At 43.8% G+C, this 11741-nt stretch overlaps 2 protein-coding genes across 4 annotated transcripts; one reads left to right on the plus strand and one right to left on the minus strand.

The window, feature by feature from the left end:
• Positions 1 to 687: 687 nt before the first annotated feature.
• Positions 688 to 2432, plus strand: nudt15 (nudix (nucleoside diphosphate linked moiety X)-type motif 15). The gene is made up of 3 exons (XM_040174114.2): positions 688 to 938; positions 1728 to 1924; positions 2020 to 2432. Exons 1-3 carry the CDS (start codon positions 790 to 792, stop codon positions 2148 to 2150), a joined length of 477 nt encoding a protein of 158 aa, XP_040030048.1. The 5' UTR covers positions 688 to 789; the 3' UTR covers positions 2151 to 2432.
• On the minus strand, positions 2335 to 8689 carry LOC120817658 (carboxypeptidase O). 3 transcript variants are annotated; one of them, XM_078101568.1, is made up of 10 exons: positions 8595 to 8689; positions 6627 to 6731; positions 6439 to 6478; positions 6240 to 6341; positions 6052 to 6156; positions 5820 to 5936; positions 5402 to 5495; positions 3681 to 3883; positions 3013 to 3097; positions 2335 to 2935 (listed from the first exon to the last, which is right to left on the minus strand). In XM_078101568.1, the coding sequence occupies exons 2-10, from the start codon at positions 6692 to 6694 to the stop codon at positions 2670 to 2672; spliced, it is 1080 nt and encodes a 359-aa protein (XP_077957694.1). In that variant the 5' UTR covers positions 6695 to 6731; positions 8595 to 8689; the 3' UTR covers positions 2335 to 2669. The 3 variants fall into 3 exon arrangements, with proteins under 3 accessions (XP_077957694.1, XP_040030022.1, XP_077957691.1); XM_040174088.2 differs by lacking the exon at positions 8595 to 8689 and adding an exon at positions 7140 to 7271; XM_078101565.1 differs by lacking the exon at positions 8595 to 8689 and adding an exon at positions 6885 to 7019.
• Positions 8690 to 11741: the final 3052 nt, after the last annotated feature.

An 11741-nucleotide genomic window follows, 5' to 3' on the forward strand; every position in this document is an offset into this window, starting at 1 on the left:
GCTCATTCTTGTTAGTGAGATGATGAAATTGATTGACAGTCGAAATGTGTGAAATGTATAATAATTCAAATTTGGCTTAACTATTAGACTTTAAACTGTAAATAAAGTCCTCTATTGAAAACAAATGTTGTGGAACGCCTCCTCTTCCACTTCCTTTTTGAGAAAGATCTCTGTATCAAAGTGAGATAAAAGTAGGTATTGCTCTGACTATGATAATAGTCTCTATAAAGTCCATAGTATTTTTTTAAAACCATGATGATGCTGCACGTTTTTATACCATGTATCTTGTGTGAACTAATAAAGCAATTTCGTGTCTTATAAAGTGACATACAATAGGCGTATCTTGTCACTATGTGGCAGTGTTACACCTCTGTTTGTTGGCAGAAGCCGGTGCTTTAAAACGTAATTATAGTCCATTATATGAATATATAACCAATTATAGAGGGGATGGCTTCAGGGAGGTCACGCTAAGGACGCGCTGTGTAGCCAAAGAGTGTTTAACCCGTCAAAGAAAACATTTTCTACGCAGGCAATTCAAATAACCAGCGAATAAGAAAGATTGATTTTGTAGCAATGTATACAGCGGTATTTTGTCGCCACCCTATAAGTCTGAAGAAAGGACTAAATTAGGGTTCCAAAGTTAAACGTAAAAACAAGAGAGTCTAACCAACGATTATTTTTTAAAGCGAAAACGGAAGTACTCAAAGTGAAACATCTTGCCGCTAGCTGCTCCTCCGTATAGCAACTAGTAACACAAAGCTAACTTTGTGTCGTTTCTGAGTCGAACCGATGTCAGATAAACCCGTGAAACGTCCGGGAGTTGGGGTCGGGGTGTTGGTGACAGACTCGGCCCACCCGGGCTGTGTTCTCGTGGGGAAACGAAAGAGCCCGATGGGCAACGGGACGTACCAGCTCCCCGGGGGGCACTTAGAGTTTGGGTACGTAGCCTGGGCAGCTAACGTTACAGCGGTTAGCTAATTTAGCAACGATTTAGCTTGTCCCCATTCATTAGTCTGAGACGACGTGGTGACGTAAAATTAGATGTGTGACGTCGTCAAACATCCGTTGTTGTAGCAACACATACACTTTACGGCTTCAATAGGTTTCGGTTTTTTTTGGTACTAGAGTGATTTTTACAATTAAATAAAATTAAAATTAATTTTAGCCATTTATCGATGTGCCGAAATCCTTCAAGCTGTTCAGCGGAAATGACCACGTGGACATGCATTTTAGCACGTGTTTGCTCAATAAGTTTGCATGAATACTAACGTTAATTGGCAATTTTTTGAAGGCAGTTTGGTTTGACGTGGTGAGCCTTGGTTATCACTGGGAGATGTCTTTAAAGGGACTAAAAGTGATTTTAAGCAGATTGGGGTTATTTGAGTGGAGAGGCAGCAGTCCAAATGTGTAAAAAGCATGTTAATTCTGCTCAGCACTCAACTCATTAGCAAAGTTATGTTTTTTACTACTTACTTTTAATGTGCTATTCTTTAGCTTTGTATTGTGTTTTCACCACCTATAGTTGTTATTATGGCTTTCACGTGTACTGTTAGCGTGTTATTCTCGTTAAAAATGCAAATGATAAACAATATAATCTAGTCGAGCGCATCAAATGGTGACATTTATGTTTGAACTGTACATGATCCCTTTAAAATAAAAAATACATTTAAAAAATGCTTACTTTACAAGCATCGTAATGGCAAACCTCGTTTCTGTTTCATTGAAAGAGAGACATGGGAGCAGTGTGCTCACAGAGAGGTGCTGGAGGAAGCTGGGGTGCGTTTGGTGGACGTCCGCTTCGCCTCGGTGGTGAACTCCATCAGACTGGAGGAGCAGTACCACTACGTCACCATAATCATGCAGGGAGAACTGGACCGGAAGCAGTCGGGAGAGCCCGAGAACCTGGAGCCGGAGAAGAACGAGGGTAAGAACGGATGTGGGACTACCGATGTTCACCAGTTTTAATTTGAGAATATGAAAGACCCCCCCACCTAAGTGGTGTCCGTGGTTCTGTCTCAGGCTGGACGTGGACGCTCTGGGACCGGTTCCCTCCAGAGGAGCAGCTCTTCTTGCCACTTGCTGGTCTGAGGCAGCAAGGCTTCCAGCCGTTCAGGAACACAGCGGCAAGCAGCTTTAAGGCAGATCCGTAACACTGTGAAGCATTTATCCTTCCCCAAAGGATCACACTGACAGACATAAGTGCTTTTTCCTCAAAAATTGTGTCTTTTTCTTATGCTACATACTGTATTATTTGTCACATTATGTCAGATTTTAAGCAACAAATAAATAAAATGCAAATGTGCAAAAGTACAGACATCAACACAAGAGAGGGAACATATTTAAATATTTTAATTATTTTTTGTGACAACATATGCTTTAAATATTTTAGGATATTCAATGAAATAAAAATATTCTTGGGAATGATTTACAAACAGATGGTGAAATCTCAGCTTATTGAAAGACACTTCACAACAGTTTTATTATGGCTTGATTATTATCCACCAAAAGATACATTTACACACTGCTTCATCATATTCTATCGATAATCCTTCCCTAAAAATAAAAAAACAGAAGCAAACAGTTTCTTACAGTAACATAAAAACTGGATACTAGTGGCAGATACGCAGGATGGCTAGAACTGGAAGCACTACGGGTCAATTTGTCGTCCCTCACAGCAGGGAGTTGCCGGTGACACCCACTGCTAACAGCGTGATCGACAGGGTTGCGGCAGCGGTTGCCACGGCACCGCTAAAGGTCTTGTCGTGGGCGTAGGTGATGATGTGCAGTGCGCCGCTGTAGGCCTCCTCGCACGTCGGCCGGATCTGATCCTCGGGAAGCTCAAAGCCGAAGGCCCCCTTGTCCCTTAGCTCGAAGGTGAAGGAGAAGGGGATCTTCTGCATGTGAGCCCAGTCTCTCGATGAACCCGAGTTGGGGTCTGTGGGAATTAGAGTGCAATGTTTTACTGTCCCGCCCCAGTGGCCACGCTGCTCGAACAGGCGCGCAAGGACTTACACAGCACATCCGGTGAGCTTCCGACGGTGTAGTTCATTCCGTGGACCTTCCTGATGGCGTCTGCTGCACCCAAACCCACCTCCATCTGAGGAACCAGATGTTTCCTTTCATCATACGCTCCTTGAAAGCATCTATGTACCTTTATGCTGTGGGTTTCTACTAGTATACAGGGCAGTGTATCCAGTCAAAGTGATGGAAAAAACCCTACTGACTACAGGGAGCAGTTTTACAAGGCACGATATTCAGATTTCCATTTTTCATTTCTGGTCTAAAGATAATGGGATTTTTGGTAACGAGTTTTTATTTTATTTTTTATCTGATATTTCACCCACTAACATAAAAGAACCAGAAGATGTTCTGGCATCAATTAAAGTGTCTCACACTGGAAAACCTTGCCTCATCCGCCACAAGAGGCCGATGTGGCTCTGCAATGCATGATGCAATGCACCATTTGAATGTTCTGTACATAGGATATTTAACCCCAAACTGTAAGAGCTTGTCCCACTTTAACTGTTTTTTTTCCAGCTCAATTTCTATGGGAGCATGTACAGTATTCCCCTTCATTAATGTAGAAGCTTTCTTCTTTTTTGCATCCTGACTTGAAAGGTCAAATATTGCATGTGCATGCTCATAATGTGTCAAAACGTGCGTGGGTGGGCTAGGAGTACCAGCTCTTCGTAGTTGTAGGCGGTGAAGTTTGGGTGTCCGTATGGAACCAGGAGCAGCTGGCCGTAGGAGTGGATGGTGAGGAAACACAGGAACTCTTCCGGTCGGGTGCCCACAAAATAAGTGACGGCCTGGGCCTCGGGCTCAGACACCGGACGGCTCCCGTAGTAGATTTCGGAGCAGCAGTTGGACGACACCCCGATCGCTGTGAACGCAGCCGAAGAAGAAAGGGAAACCATCTCAATGCAGTAGTGACAAAGCTTCCTGCCGCTGTTTAAATCATAGAAATCCTCCAGAACATCAATTTATGAAGTGTTTTTTTCTCCCGTTAGTCTGATTTGAATTTGCAAAAATAGTTCAGTCTTCAGATCTTCAACAGATTTTTCAAGGTAAATATTTATCTGAGTGTTTAACTAGCTTGATGTATAATTTATGTCTGGGTCTGGCTACATAGCATCTTGTACATGGTGATGGTTATATCATCAAGCTAGAGATCGATGCTAACATGCTAACGACACCAGCATGCTGTCTAGGCCAGTGTTTAGAAGAAGAAAGAATCCTTTGCTAATCCCGGTGGGGAAATTGCATTTAGCCAACGCTGCCGTAAAGGAGACCAGCAGTTATGGGTTGGGTGTCATGCTCAGGGACACTTTGACAGGGGACACGTAGCAGGATAATCTTATCAAGAGACGTTTAATCTTGCACTGATAATATCAATTACTGGCAGATCATTTACACAGTTTAGGCGATGCAACCAGGCTATGACAGTAGACGTCCATTTGATCAAAAAAACATTAAATATCCATTTCATTTAAAAGGCACATTATAAAAGTATTTGTTTGCCACTAGGCATTCAATAGTTAAAATACGTTTACTTTGTTGAATTGCAACGTGCATTTCAGTCTTTCTGTCCGTGAATGAAACCTGACATTTTACGGTTACATTCTGTGTTTCTTTTTCAGCTTTGTGTACATGATATAGCTCGAACCCGCAATCCAGAAAAATATTTTCTACATTTTAAATACAAAATATATATATTGTATTTTGTTACATTTTCTGGCACTAGTGTTTTGTATTTTTCTTTGATACATTTCTTTGAGGGGTATTTTCTATTTGGTATCAATATACGTTTTAACATATTTTTTCCCATCCTTATGTCTGCTTTGAGTCAAACATGTCTGTGCACATACTGAAATTCCCCTATGGCTGGATATTATATATATATTATATTATACAATGCAGTGCCCAGAAGATGAAAGGTCAAACAACATGTCATGGTGATGATATTGGGGTTAAGAACTACCAGAATGGAGCCACATTTTCTTTGAATTGAACTATTTGTTTTAGTCACTAATAATTTACACAGAACCACAATGTCAGGCAGCAAAATAGCGCAATAAAATATATTTTCTGAACTCATATTACAAGGAACAAGGATTGAGTTATGTCACGACAACGCGGAGGCTGAGTAGTTTCATCAAAGACGATAACTTGAAAGGAGTAATAACTCCTTTCAACCATGACAAAGACGGAGCAGAGCAACTCCGCTCCTTCCTTCACAGAAAAAGCCCTAGATGTTTATATATCATTTGCATGGAGATATTTCATATTTCCTTACCATTTATTTGTCACCCTATCCTCGAAAACACTTATCAGATAAATGAATGATTAAAGCAAAAGGATGCGTGAATGAGGAGATGGAAACAAACACAGTAAGACTTACTGCCCCAGTTGGCATCAAAGTTGCGGTTGAGATCGACGCCGGTGCAGTTGCAGCCAAAAGGTCCCGGTGACATGTTCTTCCTCCACAGACGCGTCTACGGGTAAAAAAAAGAGAGCAGTCGGTTACATCAGCTGGTTCTACTCCCTCTATCAATTTAGCGGGCCATGAAATGGCCACTCAAACATACTTTAGTGCGGCCTTGGATCGCTCTTTTTCAGACCATCTTATTTTGAAAATTAGATGATTTTCTACTTGGGTCACACTGAGTACCTGAAATCAATTTATTCCCTGATTGAATCGTGTCTCTTTAATAGAGCTTCATTCCTGCGTATCCTGCTCATCTGTGGCCCGAGAGCCGGAGCTCAGAGCAACCCTCCAAAAGAAATTGGATTAGAATGGTTTGAACGCGAGCACCGACCCCGTTGTTCTCCCAGGTGTACATGTAGCCGTCCATGTTGAGAACTGGGGTGACGTAGAAGTCCATGTTTTTTAGCATTTCCTGCATTTTCAGGTCCGTTTTGTGGGCTTTCAGGATCTGATTTGAGATGGGGAAACACAAAAGTTCCTCACTACCGCATAATAAAAACATTGTCTTTTGGGTGCAGTTATAATCGTCGTTTTTTTTCTTTTAATTATCACATCGCTCTTACCTGACTGACAAAGTACTGACAGAAGGCCGGGGCGATCCACTCCCTGGCATGAATACCACAGTCCATCCAGATAGCTTTCTTCTTCTCCCCGGTATCCAGGCCAATCTTAACGACACATTCGCGGAGCTTCTCATTAAACTGCCACACAACACATTTCCGATCTAATCGGAGCGCAAAGGTTGGCCGACCTTGAGCAAGCGGATGGTCCTCTTCTCGTACGTCTGTCCGTATTTCATCACGGTGACAACGTCAGGGTGATCCGTTGCAACCTGGTCCATCCATTGGGAGATCTGCAGGGTGGAACGCAGGCATTACCCATCAGAAGTGAGGATGGGGATTCAGTCACAAGGGAAGTGTGCGAGAGCAGCGGCCGAGGGGCCTCCTCACCTCCGGCATGGGATGGTACTTGAAGTAGTCGTACTCCGCTCTGTTTCGCACAGGGAAACATTATGTGAGAAGTAAGCGGTGGAAGCGCGTCCACCAACGCGAACAGCTGTAAACGTAAATTTCCTCAACCTTCCGTCAGTCGGCGACAACACACCAGCTGCTGCTGATACTTTCTGAGCGGGACTCACCTCTCTGTCACGGCGGCGCTCGTCGCCGAGAGCAGCGCCACAAGGCCGAGCAGCGCGGGCCAAAGCATCGTCTCTCTGTGAGCGTGAACTCCTCGCTTGAGAGTTCTGATCTCGGGGAAAGTAACATTTATAGCAGACGTCCATCAGATAAAGACATTCAAAGACCTTTGCCTGAGCCATAAATCGTCCCACAGTCTATCTGTGTTGGTGGTTACTGATTGACCTGAGCCTCGAATCTGTTTTTCCTCTGTTACTTACCAGTTGCTAAATATTATCCGAGGTCAGAAGGTCAGCAAATTCCTAAAGCAATATAGACAGAGATATTTTCCTTTACGTTCCCCTGTGACTTTGTGCGTTTCTCTACTGCTGACTTGTCATTGCGTTCACTGCAGCTCACTCCTTTCAGAGGTTTGAAGTCGGGGGAGTAAACAAATCAGAGCAGGTTGATGTTTAGTTTTGCCTGTCAACACCCAGCAACGCCGACCACTCATACGGAATAACAGATGAACTCACCTGATACTTTGTGGAGGTCATAAGCAAACGCTTCCTACTTCTTCTCTGGAAACCTGAAGTAATAAAACTAAAAGTAATCTACACCCTCTTTTGAGGATAATAGCCTTGTGTTCCGCATGTTTCCAAAACAAGAAAATAAGAGCGTGATTAGATAAGCTCCAGTAATTCAACGACACGAAAGGAAAAAAGAACGAGGCTTGGCTGAAAGAGAGCAAAGGTCCACCAGTATTGCATCAGAAATATTGTAGCCTCAGTTTGGGTGGAAACTGTCAATATAAGGATATTAGTGATTGTCTTCTTTTGGGTATTTTAGTCATCATTAAATAAATTGTGAGTTTAAGTTTCATAACCAATTAGCTGTAATTTGTGTTGGGTTATAATGAACCATTAGCATGGTAACGTGCTAATGTAGACAGTAAACATTATACGTTAGACGGGGCTCTCAAGTTTTCAACATTTTGTCACTGGGATAACAATCTGTTTATAGTTCATCATTAATAACCACCACTGCGTCGTATCATGGTGGTAATATAAGATTATTATCTGGGGATGCAAAGTGTGATCTAGTTCCTCAATTCTTATTTCACCGCCTCAATCAGTCGCCACGCACTGACATATCAGCCAACGTGATTCAGAGCAAGAATAGTTTATTTGGCATTTAATAACACACACAAACTTATCTATTGCATACTGGGGTCTGTGCTCAGGTGGACTGCGTGACATTTTATGGTCAGTCCATTCCAGATTCTCATTTTAAAGAACCACAAGGACCAGTGGTCTCCCTGCACTGCCTGCTGAAGAGCTCTCGTTGGGGTCTTATCATCCTCCTTTTTGGTTTATTTCGGTGCTTAATTGCTTCGGTGTCTCTGCACCGCTGCTCCCAGAAAGATCGCCCGCCTTTGGATTTAGTTTGGATGCTCTTCTAATTGTTTTTTTTTTTTCCGGCTGTGGTTGCTACTGCTGTTAAAGTAGACCGCCTACAGTTATTCTCCTGAATGTTGATACGCTTTCTGTTGCTGCCATTTTCCAATAAAGCCTTCAGACCTTTAGTAATAAGCACTAAAGCTTCCCCTGAGCCGGCTGAATTCTGGAAGTCGGGCATGCAATTTAATCAAAAATATCATATTCAGAATTCAGTCTGGGAAAAACAACAACCTTTCTGTCCTTAAAGACGCAGACACATTTGGCTGTAAAAAGAAACTTGCCACCGGTCTGCTTTAAAAATCGGTCCATCGAAGGATTCTTTCATATATTGTCTCACCAGCAGATGTCAGTGCGATGCTGAGTTTAGGTCAATTCTAAAACTCTAAAACGCAGACGAGTCAATGTGAGAAAATAACCTTCAGTTCTCAGTAGGCAGCAAGTGCATGTTGTCAACCATTCAATTATGTTGCCCGTCAGTCTGGGCAAAGTTTGCCCTTTTGAGATGAACAAGTGTCAGAGTGCAGTCTTTACTTTGCTCAGAGCTCTGTCCGTCCCTCCGCCATCTCCGTGGTTACGTCCCTGACATGGTCACTGCGCCTCAGCAACTCCAGTCGTTGTTCCCACTCCTTTGCTGACATGTGCAAACTCGTCTATTTATGAACCACTCATGAGATGCGGTGACAAGACCTGCCTCAGCTTCGGGGCTGTGTGCACAAACTGGTAGGGAGAAGGGGGGGGGGGGGGGGGTTGGCTTCAAAGCGCACATCATGGGCATAATGATGGATGAAAGCGCTAATGCTTCAGGATGAAAGAGGCGCGGCCGCTCGGCTGCACTCAGACACGAGCACACAGTGAGTCTTTAAGGCCGCCGATAGCACCTAGAATTTTGAATTGAGAGATGAGACGTTTCTCCCGGGGGGGAGGAGGGGTGGGGGGGCTGAATTTAGATATGGGTTTGCGACTTTATGTGCTCAACGGTTGCGCCTGACGTTGCATACTAATACACCCAAACTGCGGGTAGATTTTGTACTTCTGAAACATTAATGTGAAAGCAAAAGAGCCGATATGGAATAGTAGTATCTGTGGTGGACAGTGTGCAGACACTGGAGCCTACGCCAGCGTGGATATCCCACAATGCAATGCAGTAGTATCAAACACGCTCCCGACGATGGCAGTTAGTTCTGCAACGTCAGAAACGCTTAAATTTAAGAATAAACAGCTGCGTTTTACAGTTCACACTTCCTCCTTCCGTCACATAAGGTTGGCACTGGTTGCCATGGTTACGCGTCTCAAACCAGCAAGGAGCCTCCCGGGAGGTGACCTGTGATCGTGCAGTGCGTTCAACAATAAACGCACCGCTGCTGTGTGTTGTTCACACAAAAGCGCGTTGAATGAATAGGGAGTAGATTGTAACTTCAAACACAACTGTCCTCTACTTGCAATGTATGACTCATTGCATCACATGACTTCTTTTTTTTTTTTAACAGATCACAGTTTATTTTAGCGCTGGTCTCAGTGTTTTACCAGGTGTAGTTGACTTGGGGAGCGCTTGCTGCAGGGGAAGAGCTGTGCAAACATCGATCCCGGGATCACCAGGAACCTGTTGTTTGGGGCGTGTGTCGCTGAGGGGTCATTTGGGTCCTCGCGGGGTCGGCGGGTTTCAAGCGAAGTGTCCGTTGATGCTGTGCTAACGTCTGAATGCAGTGTGTTTGTCACATCTTTGCAGCCTAAAGGCTGACGCGTGCTTCTGTGTCTGCGTCTTTACGCACCGCTGCGCGACGCACTCGTTTCAATTCATGGTTCTAAAAGTCTTGTGTGTCTTGCAGAGCAATTCACCGCCAGAACAACAGGCGGAGTAACATGTTTTTATCGAAAACGACCTAGAGAGTCACGTCTTTTATTGCCCCGTGCATCGCCACTGCTGCTTTTCATCGCGGACACATTTGTCCCGTATTTTCCTCCACAACTTTGTTGTTTGTGGAGATCTCCCTCCGTGAATCAGAGGCCGTCCGCCAAAGTCTCTCAGGAATGTGACCGAAGGCCGTCCAGGGAGAGATAAGGGTTCAACAGATGGAACCCATAAGGTGCCCTGACTGATCTTCAAAATTGTTATTGATTGACTGGGTCCCATTAAGGGAGGGTCACGCTGTCTCCCCTACGTCGTCTGGTACTTTTCCATACATTCCTCTTGATTGTGGCAAACACAATTTTATGACAGTTACAAGAAACCGGGGAAAACCGTGTAACTACAAGTACCAACACGAAGTACAAGTACCAAGAAGCTCAGTAACGTCTGTGAGCTACCTGGGCTATAGATCCACACTTAAAGGAGAAACACATGGCTGTGTTTGGTCTTCTCAGTTAACTCTCAGCAAGAAATCAAATAAGTGCAGTCCTCAAAACCTTCGCTGAATCAACAGTGAGAAAGGACGGTAGGCTCAATCAGAAACGTAAAGATGACACTTGGAGTTAATTAGGCAGCTTTAAAAGTGCCGGTATGCAATCATTTTTAACCTTTGGACAGACCCAGGCGGCCTTTTCCCCCATGCTTCTCATACGTACGCCAATTACATCGGAGGATTAGGAAAATAGTTTCCTCGGCTGAACAAAGGAAGGATTTTTTATGTCAGAGACACACAACTAAGGTCAAGGACTCGGACTGAGGTGGTTTACTTTTGTCACATGGGAAAGTTCAACAACCCGTCTGTCGACACTTGACGGGCCGGTGATAATGAGACGCCTGTTTACAGTGGTGATTAGAGCGGCTTAATGGAACAGGAGGGTTTCAAATACTTTTACGGTTTAAGTAAATTATAGTTCTTAGATAGAAAATCTGAAATTGGCAGGTCAGGGTTTGAAAAATGACGGCTTCACTCTCACAGTCCACTGACACGCAGCCATCAGGAGTCCGGTGTCTTGGCCGAGAACACTTCGACATGGAGCGGAGGAGGCGGTGAACTATCGCTGCAAAAAGGTTTAAATTTCAACTGTAGTTACCGTACTACTAGTACTAAGAGCGACTAACAATGAGTGCATTCAGGTGCATATGTAACCTCACAGTACAACGTGATCTCCAAAACCCGTAAAAATGTATCCCAAAATCTTGAACATACAAATTCGTAACAATACATAGGAACTGGCGGTGGTTAACCACGCCCCTTGAGTGAACAACATGGCGGACCATGTTGGATTCTTGAGTGAACGTCTCTCCGCCATGTTGGATTTTTTGAGGGGGTTGGGGTTAGTATTGTATTCTTACAAGTTAACATTGATTTCTCGTTAAAAATGCAATCATAACACGTTTATTTTACATCGTTAGACTTCACAAAGTGTGTTTACGGGGCGCAGGTCCCCATTCACTTGGAATAGGGTGACGTCATTAGTTGCAGTCCGTATTTATTTAGTATGTATCACTACAAATTTGTATCTTCAAGATTTTCGTATACATTTTTACGAACAGGTTTTGGGGATTGTCTTGAAATCCTTCTGAAGGTTAATTCAGTGGTTTTATGTTATTTCGGCGCAATGAGACTGAAACCTCGTCTGAACTACTGCCGTGTCCTTTGGGAGCCATTAAGAGGGCAATTCCACTCGTATTCAAAGTGCACATTTGTTATTAATGCGTCCACATAATCACGCACCATTCCGCTGCAAGTCGAGCCGTTTCTAGCTTGAGGA

This window comes from Gasterosteus aculeatus, chromosome 1 (assembly GCF_964276395.1).
Source record: "Gasterosteus aculeatus chromosome 1, fGasAcu3.hap1.1, whole genome shotgun sequence".
NCBI classification, from domain to species: domain Eukaryota; kingdom Metazoa; phylum Chordata; class Actinopteri; order Perciformes; family Gasterosteidae; genus Gasterosteus; species Gasterosteus aculeatus.